General features: G+C 52.3%; 1 protein-coding gene across 1 annotated transcript in view; it reads left to right on the top strand.

The window, feature by feature from the left end:
• Positions 1–210: 210 nt before the first annotated feature.
• Positions 211–13,369, top strand: part of ptprb (protein tyrosine phosphatase receptor type b) — a 20,045-nt gene continuing 6,886 nt past the window's right edge. The window contains exons 1-26 of the mRNA XM_062559095.1: positions 211–422; positions 1,994–2,369; positions 2,948–3,067; positions 3,170–3,310; positions 3,387–3,647; positions 3,730–4,002; positions 4,086–4,202; positions 4,470–4,616; positions 4,768–4,885; positions 5,069–5,214; positions 6,012–6,278; positions 6,409–6,467; positions 6,882–7,086; positions 7,162–7,259; positions 7,376–7,541; positions 7,739–7,869; positions 8,097–8,244; positions 8,329–8,598; positions 8,704–8,879; positions 10,971–11,109; positions 11,196–11,296; positions 11,430–11,595; positions 11,665–11,946; positions 12,593–12,871; positions 12,997–13,146; positions 13,252–13,369. The exon at positions 13,252–13,369 is cut by the window's right edge and continues 16 nt beyond it. Coding sequence (XP_062415079.1) covers positions 363–422; positions 1,994–2,369; positions 2,948–3,067; positions 3,170–3,310; positions 3,387–3,647; positions 3,730–4,002; positions 4,086–4,202; positions 4,470–4,616; positions 4,768–4,885; positions 5,069–5,214; positions 6,012–6,278; positions 6,409–6,467; positions 6,882–7,086; positions 7,162–7,259; positions 7,376–7,541; positions 7,739–7,869; positions 8,097–8,244; positions 8,329–8,598; positions 8,704–8,879; positions 10,971–11,109; positions 11,196–11,296; positions 11,430–11,595; positions 11,665–11,946; positions 12,593–12,871; positions 12,997–13,146; positions 13,252–13,369 — 4,514 coding nt within the window. The 5' untranslated portion in view covers positions 211–362. The remainder of the gene's footprint in view (positions 423–1,993; positions 2,370–2,947; positions 3,068–3,169; positions 3,311–3,386; positions 3,648–3,729; positions 4,003–4,085; positions 4,203–4,469; positions 4,617–4,767; positions 4,886–5,068; positions 5,215–6,011; positions 6,279–6,408; positions 6,468–6,881; positions 7,087–7,161; positions 7,260–7,375; positions 7,542–7,738; positions 7,870–8,096; positions 8,245–8,328; positions 8,599–8,703; positions 8,880–10,970; positions 11,110–11,195; positions 11,297–11,429; positions 11,596–11,664; positions 11,947–12,592; positions 12,872–12,996; positions 13,147–13,251) is intronic.

Below are 13,369 nucleotides of genomic sequence, written 5' to 3'. Positions count from 1 at the left end.
CCACCATAGAAGAAGAAGAGGTCCTTCATCGCCCAGGTGAGACTCCCTCTCTATTTATAGCTTCTGGTCTGGTCTTCTCCTCTCCGAGAGGACGCCCCCCCCTCGCCCCCCCCCCCCCGTCAGACAGACGGACAGGAAGAGCGACAGACGGGTGGAGGAGCTCCGCCTGAGGGGAGGACGCAGTGAGGGCTGCGAGTTCAGGGACAATCACCTCTGAAGCAGTTAGTTGTCAGTGAGGAGCTGCTCAGACGGACTACCAGTACCTCGATATAAAGCTACACATCTGCCCTCGTACCCCCAGAGGAGATCGCCGCCCCCCCCCCGGAGGAGGAGCAGGGAGGAGGACCTGCAGGAGGATCAAGATGTTGAGGTGTGAAGCTCCTCGGTGTGTCTGCTTCTGGTCTCTGCTGCTGCTGCTCCACGTGAGTTCAATAACCATCAATCACAGCTTCTGATCAACCAGCTGATCAGTCCCGCAAACGCCAATGTTTACCTTCTTCTGTGACCTTAAATCTGTTCACATAAATATTCAATGAGAGGCGTTTTAAAGATTCTTAAAGTTTAAAAGTTTTTTTTCCTGAATTTGCTTGATCAATATTATCAGATACAAATCAGTTTGTTTGATTCTACCAGCTGATCGACAAATATCCAGAATATTTATTCATGACGTCGTCTTTAAAAAATCCAAAATATGAAATGTTCATGTTACTTTGTGCTAGTAGTTTGTTCTGTTCACACACACACACACACACACACACACACACACACACACACACACACACAGACACACACACACAGACACACAGACACACACACACACACACAGACACACACACACACACACACACACACACACACACACACACACACAGACACACACACACACACAGACACACACACACACACACACACAGACACACACACACACACACACAGACACACACACACACACACACACACACACACACACACACACACACACAGACACACAGACACACACACACACACACACACACAGACACACACACACACACACAGACACACACACACACACACACACACACACACACACAGACACACACACACAGACACACAGACACACACACACACACACACAGACACACACACACACACACACACACACACACACACACACACACACACACACAGACACACACACACACAGACACACACACACACACACACACAGACACACACACACACACACACAGACACACACACACACACACACACACACACACACAGACACACAGACACACACACACACACACACACACACACAGACACACACACACACACACACACACACACACACACACACACACACACACACACACACAGACACACACACACACACACACACACACACACACACACACACAGTCTATTTGATGCTTTGTTGGCAGTAAAACAAAAACATCATTTTTAATGTTTTCATTGTGTTTTCTATTTGTTTTGGAGGTCACTGAGTAAATGAGAAAACAACGTAAAACAACATTGTAGCTGCTTTCAAAATAAAAGTCATGTAGATAGACGGGCTGTGGGAATGTTGTTTCCATGGCAACAATATCTCGTTAACACATCATCGCTCCAACAGCCTTTATGTGATTGAAACTTTCCTTTTCTTTTTATAATTTAACCCTCTGAACCCTCAAAGCTAGATTTGGGGCTGGCTATCTCTTCAAAATAAAAGTCCTGCATCTCATAGGAAATTGAACATTTAGAACTTTAGAAGTAAAGTTTCTTTTTATTATTTATAAAGGTTTTAAAAGCATTGAATCCATCCATCTTAAGAAGTTAAAGAAACTCTTTGTCTCTGAGCTCACTTCCTGTAGACTTCTGGTCACATGACTGTTGGTTTCAGATGAATCCATGATGATGTCATGGTTTCACTGGGGAGAACAAAATGTTTTAATGATTGAGTTCAGCTCCTTTTGCGTGATGTTTGGTTCTGTCTAAATCTCCTGGTTAGGACCCCAGTGGCTCCGCCCCCACAGAGTCCGACGGGTGCAGGATCTCTGTGTCAGAACCAGCGTCCGGTGTGGACTCCGTCTCCCTCACCGTCAGCGCCGCCGGACCCAACTGCTCCCTCGCCGTCTCCTCCCAGGACGGCGCCGTCGAGTGCATGAGACGAGGAGCAGGAGGCGACGGGGCGGAGACGAATGAGACCGGAGGACCGGAGCGAGCAGAGGAGGAGAAGATGGATGGAAACCTGACAGGAGTCCAGCACAATGAGGGGGGAGGAGTCTTCACCTGTGTGCTGGATCACCTGGAGCCTGGAACCGCCTACAAGCTGGAGATCCAGTCCCACAGGGACCAGGAGGCCGCCAACGTCACCCTGCACACCAGTGAGTCCCCTCCCAGTCCCCTCTCAGACCAGTGCACACACACACCTGTACACACTCATACAGGTGTGTGTGTGAGTGAGACACAACGCTGGTGGTGGAATCTACTCTTCAGGATTCTTTTGTCTCTTCTGACCTTTGGTCCTTCTGAAGCTCAGAGAAGTTGGGGAGCTTCCTGATGAAGTTCAGGAGCCCTGCTCAGTGTGTGTGTGAGTGTGTGTGTGTGTGTGTGTGTGTGTGTCCACGCTGGCCTGCCTCCAGAACAGAAGTTGGACGGTGTATATTTCTAGAGCTCTGGGTTCAGCTATTTCCTGCTTCCATTGTTTCTTTGTTCTGCTGGGAGCACAGGGAAAGTGTGTGTGTGTGTGTGTGTGTGTGTGTGTGTGTGTGTGTGTGTGCTTGTAGGAAACGGGGTGTTTCAGGCGAGTCCTGACAGAAACCTCTTGTTTGTTTCTCACTTTCTAACACTTACGTCCTCTAACAAATACTTTTTTTGTTACCTGATCAGGTGTTGGTCACCTGATCAATAGAAGTCCCATGTTTTTGGTCTAAAGAATGTGTGTGCGTGTCTGTGTCCTCAGAGCCAGCGGCGGTCAGCGGCCTGTCGGTGACCTCTAGGGCCTCCAGAAGCCTGGGCCTTTCCTGGCAGGCCGGCCCGGGACGAACGCAGCGCTTCAGGCTGCAGCTGTGGGATCTAACTGGTACGTTGATGGTGAACTGGGCCTGAAGGAGCCATCACACATTCATGTGTAGGGGTTACGCATGAAGTCACGTGACCTTTGCCTCCTCCTGGTCTTCTGCAGGTCTGCTGAGGAACGAGACGCTGGAGAGCACAGCGACGCAACGCACCCTCTCCGACCTGACACCGGGCCGACTGTACAACGTTACCATGGTGACGGAGGCCGGCGGGCTGCAGAACAGCCGGACAACGGCGGCCCGGACAGGTACGGGCAGAGGAAGACCGTTACCATGGTGACGGAAGGAATCTAAAGGGATCTAAATCTAAATCTTGTCTTCTAGTTCCCGCCGCTGTCGCCAACCTCACCGCCGAACCCGGCAACGGGACCGGCCTGTTGTTGTCATGGCAACGGGCCGAGGGCGATCTTGACGCTCTTGTCGTCTCTCTCTCGACCAACGGCACCAGCTCCTGGGAGGCGACGCTGAGGCCAAACGAGACCGAGGTCGCCGTTGACCCGCTGACCCCCGGCTCGGCCTATCGGGTGGAGGTGACCTCGAGGAGCGGCGAGCTGACGAGCCAATCAGAAATCACTGCCAGGACAGGTGTGGGGTTTCTCGTGATGCTGTCTTTCTGGTGTCTTTTTGTCTTCTTTGAGTCTTCATCTCGTCTTCATCTCCTCTGCAGCTCCGGCGGCGGCGTCCCTCCTCTCCCTCTCCCTCTCGCCCTCCTCCCCCGGGGGCCTCCTCCTCTCCTGGTCGCCCCCCCCCGGCCACTGGGAGGGCTACAGGCTGCTCCTCTTCGACGGCTCCCAGCAGGTAGTCAGTGCCGCTGCGGGCCGAGAGGCCGCCAACTTCAGCTTCCCCGGGACGGGACTAACGCCTGGAAGGCGGTACAGAGCCGTGCTGCGCGTGGAGAGCGGCGGCCTGACGGCGGAGAGCAGCTGTGACGGAGCGACAGGTGACAGCAGCTGCACGCCGCTGGTAGATCAACACAACACAACAAACACAACGTGTCAACAATCCCGTTGTTCGTCTCTTCAGCTCCGGCCGCCGTGGACGACCTCCACATACGACACTCGGACGAGACGTCGCTCAGCGCCATGTGGAGCCACGCCCCCTCCGGGTCACGTGACGGATACTTCCTGACCATCAGCCACGGTAAGTACCAGACGGGTTAAAGATAATTAAACTAGTAAAAACCAAAGAAAACCTTCTGAGCTTTTTCGTGCTTCACAATGTTCCTAATTTCTTATTTCGATTAGTTGTTTACAGGTTGTTATTCATACTGGTCTGTGTGTGTTTATTTATAATTACAGTTTTTTTCTGTGAGATACTAATTGTTTGTTCTCATAACTTGACGACTTTAGTCTCCGATATGTATCCGAGTTGATTGATCTTCTGATAATTGATACCTGTGCGTCGTAGGCGGCGTCACCATAGCTACCAGGGAGGTGCATTCAGACACGAGGGAGTGCACCTTCAACGTGCTGCAGCCCGGCAGGCAGTACACCATCACCGTGACAACCAGGAGCGGGATGCTCAACACCTCCGTGTCCCTGCAGGGGAGGACGGGTGAGTTACTACAAGTGTAAATACTTTATTAAACATGTATAATATCCTTCAACGCCATGTTTACACGCTGGTTTGTTGTTCTGGGATTTGATGGACAGAAATATGACAGCTGTTAGTTAATTGTGTGTGTGTGTGTGTGTGTGTGTTTCAGTGCCCATGGCGCTGCACGCCATCACTCTGACGAGCTCCGGGGTCAGCAGCCTCCGGGCATCATGGGAGAAACCACCAGGAGACGTGGACTCGTACACGATGACCCTGCTAAGGGACAGGTGGGTGGAGACACAAACGTGTCCGTGACATCCAGGTTGTGGGCGGGGCCTAAGGTGGGTGTGGTCTGAGGCGGCTGGCTAGCTGCTAGCTGTCTGCTACGTCACGTCAGCGGATGTGAACGCGATGACATCGTAGAAGGAAGTCCTCTTTTATTTTGAAAGGGTGTTGTCTGTTTTCCTCAGCGTGGTGATTCAGAACTACAGCGTTCCGGTCACTTCTTCTTCTCTGCTGCTCGGCGGTTTGATCCCCGGCGCCATCTACAGTCTGCAGGCCGCCACCGTCAGCGGGAGGCTGCAGTCCAAGAGCACGACGCTGCAGGGACGGACCGGTGAGTTTTACCTCCAGCTTCCAACAACAAAAACATCCTGCTATACAGAAAATACAGATAAACAGACAGAATTATTACATGAAGCCACAAACATGAGATTTATTGTTCAAAACACTTATTATTTAACTTCCTGTTTAACCAAAACATTCAGAAGAACAAAACGTAACAAATGGAACCGATTCAGTTTTTCTGTATTCATTCAAATGAATTTAGTTCAATATAGTGTGTGTGTGTCTCTGTGTGTGTGTGTGTATAATGTGTGTGTGTGTGTATTACGTGTGTGTGTGTGTATTACGTGTGTGTGTGTGTGTATTATGTGTGTGTGTGTGTGTGTGTGTATTACGTGTGTGTGTGTGTGTATTATGTGTGTGTGTGTGTGTGTGTGTGTGTGTATTACGTGTGTGTGTGTGTGTATTATGTGATAACATTTTTTAGAACAATAGCTTAAATACCAAGACGTTTTGAAATGTTCCACACCCCTTGCTCAAAGGCTTCCTGCACAAAGACACACACACACACACATTCCTTCACCTATTGTGTTGCCACATAATGTCCCAGTTATTTTCAGAACAAACTGTGCGCCTGTTTGTGTGCGTTCACATGCCGACCAATCAGCTCTCACAAACCCCCCCCCCGTCGTTGTTCATAATAACAATGTGTTACGGTTCATTGTTATTATTATTATTATAATAATGTAACTGAATGAGATGCACTTATTGACTTTACACAACCTTTTATTATTTGAATTTAATACACAAACTGTTGTGTACACTCAAGTGTTGACCTCTGACCCTCAGCCCCGGCGTCGGTCTCCGAGGTGACGGTCTCTAACGGCGGCCGGTCGGACACCCTGCGGTCGTCGTGGCGACCGGCTCTGGGTGTGGTGGACAGCTACCTGGTGCGCCTGATGGACGCGAGTCGCACCGTCCACACGCTCGTGGTGTCGCGCTCCTCCGCCCCCGAGTGCTCCTTCAGCTCGCTGGTCGCCGGGCGACTGTACTCCGTCGTCATAACGACGAGGAGCGGCGCCCTGGAGAACGCCACCGAGGTTCAAGCGCGAACACGTGAGCACGTTTTATTTTACTTTTGTCTTCTATACTTTCTTTCATTATTCATTTTGTTTGTTCGGTTTTATTTCTTTATTCTCGGCTAAATGGAACAAAATAATCACAAAGTAAAAAAATTTATTTTTAGAACCAGCAACCGTTCAAAACCCGACAGCTGTTCACTCTGCGAGGGACGGCTTCCTCAAGGTGAGTCCTGCTGTACTCAGGTGTACCGTGTTGTGTACTCAGGTCTACTGTGTTGTGTACTGTGTTGTGTACTCAGGTGTACTGTGTTGTGTACCGTGTTGTGTACTCAGGTGTACTGTGTTGTGTACTCAGGTGTACTCTGTTGTGTACTCAGGTGTACTGTGTTGTGTACTGTGTTGTGTACTCAGGTGTACTGTGTTGTGTACCGTGTTGTGTACTCAGGTGTACCGTGTTGTGTACTCAGGTGTACTGTGTTGTGTACCGTGTTGTGTACTCTGATGTGTACTCAGGTGTACTGTGTTGTGTACTCAGGTGTACCATGTTGTGTACTGTTTTGTGTACTCAGGTGTAATGTGTTGTGTACTGTGTTGTGTACTCAGGTGTACCGTGTTGTGTACTGTGTTGTGTACTTAGGTGTACTGGAGCCGTGCAGCAGGAGACCTGGACCGCTACGTGGTTCTGATCCGTTACAACAACAGCGTTCTTCAGAACCAGAGCGTCTCCGCAGCCCACAACGAGTGTGTCTTCTCCTCGCTGTTGCCGGGCAGACTCTACACCGTCACCGTGGAAACCTGGAGCGGGGAGTACGTGGTCAGCGTCTCCACCGACGGACGCACATGTGAGTCGGTAACCACGGAGACAAGTTTCTGATTGTCGATGTTGTCGGGTTGACATTTTGGGTTTCGTCCTTCAGTTCCGGCGGCCGTTGGAAACCTGTCGCTAGGCAAAGAAGGAACAGGCGAACTAACCGTCATGTGGAGCCCCGCCCCCGGTGACGTGGACCACTACGAGGTGTGCGCCCACAGATCGGAGCACACGTTATTTAAACTCTGCTCAAGTTTGGCTAATTAAACAAAGAACACACTCAAAGTGTGTCGTCATGGTTACGTGTGGTCTCTGGTCTCCAGGTGACGCTCCTCTTCAACGACATCAGGGCGTTCCCCCCCATCACGCTGGGCAGCGAGACCCGACGCCACCGGCTGACCTCCCTGACCCCGGGACGTCTCTACAAGGTCGTGGTGTCCACCTTCAGCGGGCCGAACCAGAGGGCCCAGTTCATCGAGGGACGCACAGGTGAGACCTTGAGGGGGCGGGGCAATGCACTTCAACACACCTGGAGTCCAGTTCCCCCTATTCCTCTAGTTCCATCCCATTGTTGAGTGTTTAAGGCTATGGGGGGGGGGGGGGGGGCACTGGAACCAGGGGACACTGGGATCAGGCGACACTGGAGTCCAGGTTGATTCATCTGAACCAGGACTCTTCTTCTGCAGTTCCCAGTGCGGTGGGGAACCTGCGCCTGGCGCCCTGGGTCGGCCCGAAGGCCCCCGTCGGCGGGCTGCTGGTCTCCTGGACCCCCGGAGACGGGGACCTGGACATGTACATCGTGTCCTTGTCCACTGCGGTGAGTCCAGCTGCAAACATCTGGCTCAGAGGGAAATGTCCTTGATGAGCTCAACGTTTTCAGTTTTTTTTAGTTTCTAGAGACTTTCACAATAAAAGATCAAAAAGATGTTAAATCAGAAGTGTTAATTGATCAGTAAAATGTTTTCCTCTTAGATCATTTATTTTAAATGATATCATCATATAAATATATATATATATATATGTGTCCTCACTTCCTGTCTCTAGGATGGTGTGGTCATAGAGACTCGCCCCGTCCCCAAACACGTGTCCTCCCTGGACTTCCTGGATCTGACCCCGGGCCACGCCTACACCGTCACCGTCCAATCGCTGAGCGGCAAGCTGAACAACAGCGAAGCGGCGAGCGGCAGAACGGGTCAGACGGCGGTTTTTTGGTGTCAGTCAGGAGGTGAAGGAAAAGGTTCCATATGATGACCCTCGTTCCTTCCGCGCTCTGCAGCTCCGGCCCGAGTCACGGCCCTGCAGGCCGACAACGACCACACCGCCCACAGCCTGACGGTCAGCTGGGAGAGGCCCGTGGGCGTCTACGACGGCTACGCCCTGCAGCTATTGGACGAGGCCGGCGTCCTCTTGGCCGAGCGTTCGCCCCCGGCCAGGCGGCACAGCGAGCGCCTGGAGGGCCTGACCTCGGGGAGGTGGTACCGGGTCAAGGTGGTCACGCTCAGCGGCGGCGTTCCATCGCCAGAGGCCACGGCGGAGGGACAGACCCGTGAGTCGCTACGCCCTCGACCAATCAAACGCCTCGTACGACGAAAAACTCTCCAGCAACCTTTTGTTGTGTATTTTATTATTATTTTTTATTTCTGAGTTTCAGGTCCGGCGGCCGTCAGTAATCTGACCGTCACCTCCTCCAACACCTCCTCGCTCTCCTTCTCCTGGCGGCCCTCGCAAGGTCACGTCGACAACTACGACCTGTCGCTCTACAGCGTCGCCGAGGCAACGGCCAGTCAGGAGCCGGAGGCGGCAGGGAGCCGGAAGGACTATGAGCAGGTGGGAAAGAAGCCTGTCAATCATTGTGTAGCCCTGCTCTATGGTCTATTAGAGAACTGTCAATCAGTGTGTAGCCCCGCCCTAAAGCATCCTCTTCTTTATGGTCTGGAATTAATCAAGAAAGAAGTAGAGTCATTTCCTCATAGACGTCTATGGGAGCAGAGGAGTCGCCCCCTGCTGGTCACTACACAGAAGTAGAGTCATTTCCTCATAGACGTCTATGGGAGCAGAGGAGTCGCCACCTGCTGGTCACTACACAGAAGTAGAGTCATTTCCTCATAGACGTCTATGGGAGCAGAGGAGTCGCCCCCTGCTGCTCCCTACACAGAAGTGGAGTCATTTCCTCATAGACGTCTATGGGAGCAGAGGAGTCGCCCCCTGCTGGTCACTACACAGAAGTAGAGTCATTTCCTCATAGACGTCTATGGGAGCAGAGGAGTCGCCCCCTGCTGGTCACTACACAGAAGTAGAGTCATTTCCTCAAAGACGTCTATGGGAGCAGAGGAGTCGCCCCCTGCTGGTCACTACACAGAAGTAGAGTCATTTCCTCATAGACGTCTATGGGAGCAGAGGAGTCGCCCCCTGCTGGTCACTACACAGAAGTAGAGTCATTTCCTCATAGACGTCTATGGGAGCAGAGGAGTCGCCCCCTGCTGGTCACTACACAGAAGTAGAGTAATTTCCTCATAGACGTCTATGGGAGCAGAGGAGTCGCCCCCTGCTGGTCACTACACAGAAGTAGAGTAATTTCCTCATAAACGTCTATGGGAGCAGAGGAGTCGCCCCCTGCTGGTCACTACACAGAAGTAGAGTCATTTCCTCAAAGACGTCTATGGGAGCAGAGGAGTCGCCCCCTGCTGGTCACTACACAGAAGTAGAGTCATTTCCTCATAGACGTCTATGGGAGCAGAGGAGTCGCCCCCTGCTGGTCACTACACAGAAGTAGAGTCATTTCCTCATAGACGTCTATGGGAGCAGAGGAGTCGCCCCCTGCTGGTCACTACACAGAAGTAGAGTAATTTCCTCATAAACGTCTATGGGAGCAGAGGAGTCGCCCCCTGCTGGTCACTACACAGAAGTAGAGTCATTTCCTCAAAGACGTCTATGGGAGCAGAGGAGTCGCCCCCTGCTGGTCACTACACAGAAGTAGAGTCATTTCCTCATAGACGTCTATGGGAGCAGAGGAGTCGCCCCCTGCTGGTCACTACACAGAAGTAGAGTCATTTCCTCATAGACGTCTATGGGAGCAGAGGAGTCGCCCCCTGCTGGTCACTACACAGAAGTAGAGTCATTTCCTCATAGACGTCTATGGGAGCAGAGGAGTCGCCCCCTGCTGGTCACTACACAGAAGTAGAGTCATTTCCTCATAGACGTCTATGGGAGCAGAGGAGTCGCCCCCTGCTGGTCACTACACAGAAGTAGAGTCATTTCCTCATAGACGTCTATGGGAGCAGAGGAGTCGCCCCCTGCTGGTCACTACACAGAAGTAGAGTCATTTCCTCATAGACGTCTATGGGAGCAGAGGAGTCGCCCCCTGCTGGTCACTACACAGAAGTAGAGTAATTTCCTCATAAACGTCTATGGGAGCAGAGGAGTCGCCCCCTGCTGGTCACTACACAGAAGTAGAGTCATTTCCTCATAGACGTCTATGGGAGCAGAGGAGTCGCCCCCTGCTGGTCACTACACAGAAGTAGAGTCATTTCCTCATAGACGTCTATGGGAGCAGAGGAGTCGCCCCCTGCTGGTCACTACACAGAAGTAGAGTCATTTCCTCATAGACGTCTATGGGAGCAGAGGAGTCGCCCCCTGCTGGTCACTACACAGAAGTAGAGTCATTTCCTCATAGACGTCTATGGGAGCAGAGGAGTCGCCCCCTGCTGGTCACTACACAGAAGTAGAGTCATTTCCTCATAGACGTCTATGGGAGCAGAGGAGTCGCCCCCTGCTGGTCACTACAGAATGACAATTTAAGGCGTGAGAAAGTGTCAAAAAGGTTTATTGAGTTAAATATTAGATCTTCCACAAATGTTAATCTGTCCTATTGTACAGTATGTGTATATTTACTTGTCTAGTTGTGTTCACGCTCTGCAGCTCGTGGCGCGTCAGAAGGCGGGCGCGGCTGCAGGCGGCCGTTGCTTCTCGGCGCTGCGAGCAGGAAGTCTCTACCGGCTGCGGGTGGTGAGCTGGAGCCGGAACCTGAGCAGCGACTCCGCGGTGCTGACCCGGACCGGTCGGTGACACCTTCCCTCCACGGCTCGTCCTCGGTTTGTTCTTCTTCTCCTTCTGGCTCTCTGACCTCCTCCTCCTCCTCCTCAGTCCCGTCTGCGGTCTCCTCGCTCCGGGTTCAGAGTTCAGGGCGGACGGACCGCCTGGCGGTCAGCTGGCAGCACGCAGACGGAGGCCGCAGCAGCTACCAGGTAAAAGTACCTCAAGGGGGGAGTACACGCTTAGGGTTCAGGGTACATCTAGTACTTTATACTGTACTACATCTCAGAGGTACATGTAGTGTTCTGAATGAATGTACTGGTACTGAATCCTGTGTTTTGTAAGGTCTTCTTGTACGACGTCTCTGGAGCCTCACTGGCGACCCAGACTCTGGGGGCGGAGCAGACGAGTCACATGTTCTCTGGGCTGGTCCCTGGTAGGCTGTACCGCGCTGAGGTCGTCACACGCAGCGGGGAACTGACCAATAAGATGTCAGCGTTGGGACTCACCGGTGAGTCAAAGGAAACACAGTTTAATGAGTGAAAGAACATCAACAGCTAACGCCGTTGTTCTCTCGCAGCGCCGCAGCCGCCCACCCACCTGTCCGTCAAACAAGGCCCGACTAATCACAGCGTAGAGCTGTCGTGGTCTGGTCCCGCCTCCGGAGACTTCGACAGCTTCAGCCTGCAGTGGACCCCTCCGGACCGCCTGTCCGTCACACAGACCCACCTGACCGGCCGCACGGTGGGCGGGATGTATCCGGGCCGACGGTACAACTTCACCGTGGCGACCGTTGCTGGGGGCGGAGCCAAGGGCGGGCCTATTGAAAGCAGCCAGCCAATCCAGAGGAACGTCAGAACGAGTGGGTGGAAGAAGGTCTCTCTGCTTGTGTCCTCTCCACTTTCCTTGTCTCCTCATTGTTTCCTCTACTGGCTTCCTTTCCTCTCCCCTAGTTTATTCTTTTTTTATAAACGTAATGTCATTTAATCTTTTTTACCACCAGATGGAAACAGAACAAAGAATTTAAATGTTTGTGTTTACACACACAGACACACACAGACACACACAGACACACACAGACACACACACAGAGACACAGAGACACACAGACACACACAGAGACACACAGAGACACACACAGAGACACACAGACACACACAGAGACACACAGAGACACACACAGAGACACACAGACACACACAGAGACACACTCTGTTATTTCAGAGGCCGTAATCATTTGATTCGACGATAAGAAACATTGTCGATGAGGATTATTTCTTTTAATTCTGTTTTGCCTCCTTCTGGTTTCCTCTCCCCTTGTTATTTCTCCTCGTCTCTTCTCTTTTCTCCTTGTATCCTTTCCTGGTTTCTTGTACTCTTTTCTTATCTCATCTCCTCTTGTCTCCTCTCCTTTCCATTTGTCTCCTTCACTCTCTCTCCTCTGCTGGTAACCTTTGCTCTTGTTTCTTTTATCTCTCAATGTCTCCTCGTCTCCTCGTCTCCTTCAGGTCCGTCTCCTCTGAAGTCCATCCACTGCTTCCCTCTCTCCTCCTCCTCCCTCTCCTGCTCCTGGTCGCCTCCTCTCTCCGACTTTGACTCTTTCGAGGTCAAGTGCCGTCGCCACGACGACGGGGAGCTGACCTCGGCGCTGCGGCTGGCGAGCGGCGTCACCGCGGTAACGCTGGACCGCCTGGAGGCCTACAGGAAGTACTCTGTGACGGTCAGAGTGTCCTCAGCGGGACACACGAGTCCACCGGAGACACACACCACTGTCACCATGATCGACCGTGAGGACACACACACACACACACACACACACACACACACACAATACATCCTTAACTCTTAATGTTAATGGTTGTGGGCTGATATTTGAGGTCTCTTATTTGATTGCTGGCCCGTTTCCTGTCAGGTCCTCCGGTCCCGCCCCCAAGCGTCCGTGTCAGCGAGAGGTCGGCGAAGGTCACGTCGTCCTCCATCCTGTTCCGCTTCAACTGCTCGTGGTTCAGCGACGTCAACGGCGCCGTGCGATACTTCGCCGTCATCGTGGTCGAGTCTGATGGTACAAACACGCACAAGTACACACGTTGTGTACAAGTACACAGGCCTCAAATACTGCGTCACGTTAGTAATCCCTTTGGTTGAGATGAAGTCTGATTCCCAACAGCCAATGAGATGCTGAAGCCGGAGCAGCGCCACCCGCTGCCCTCCTACCGCGACTACGTCAGCAACGCCTCCGTCAGAGCGTTCCAGACCGCCTCCTTCTCCAGCCGCTGCCCTCAGGA

This window comes from Pungitius pungitius, chromosome 2 (genome assembly GCF_949316345.1).
Source record: "Pungitius pungitius chromosome 2, fPunPun2.1, whole genome shotgun sequence".
In the NCBI taxonomy this organism is placed as follows: Eukaryota; Metazoa; Chordata; class Actinopteri; order Perciformes; family Gasterosteidae; genus Pungitius; species Pungitius pungitius.
This window is presented reverse-complemented; position numbering and strand designations above follow the sequence as displayed.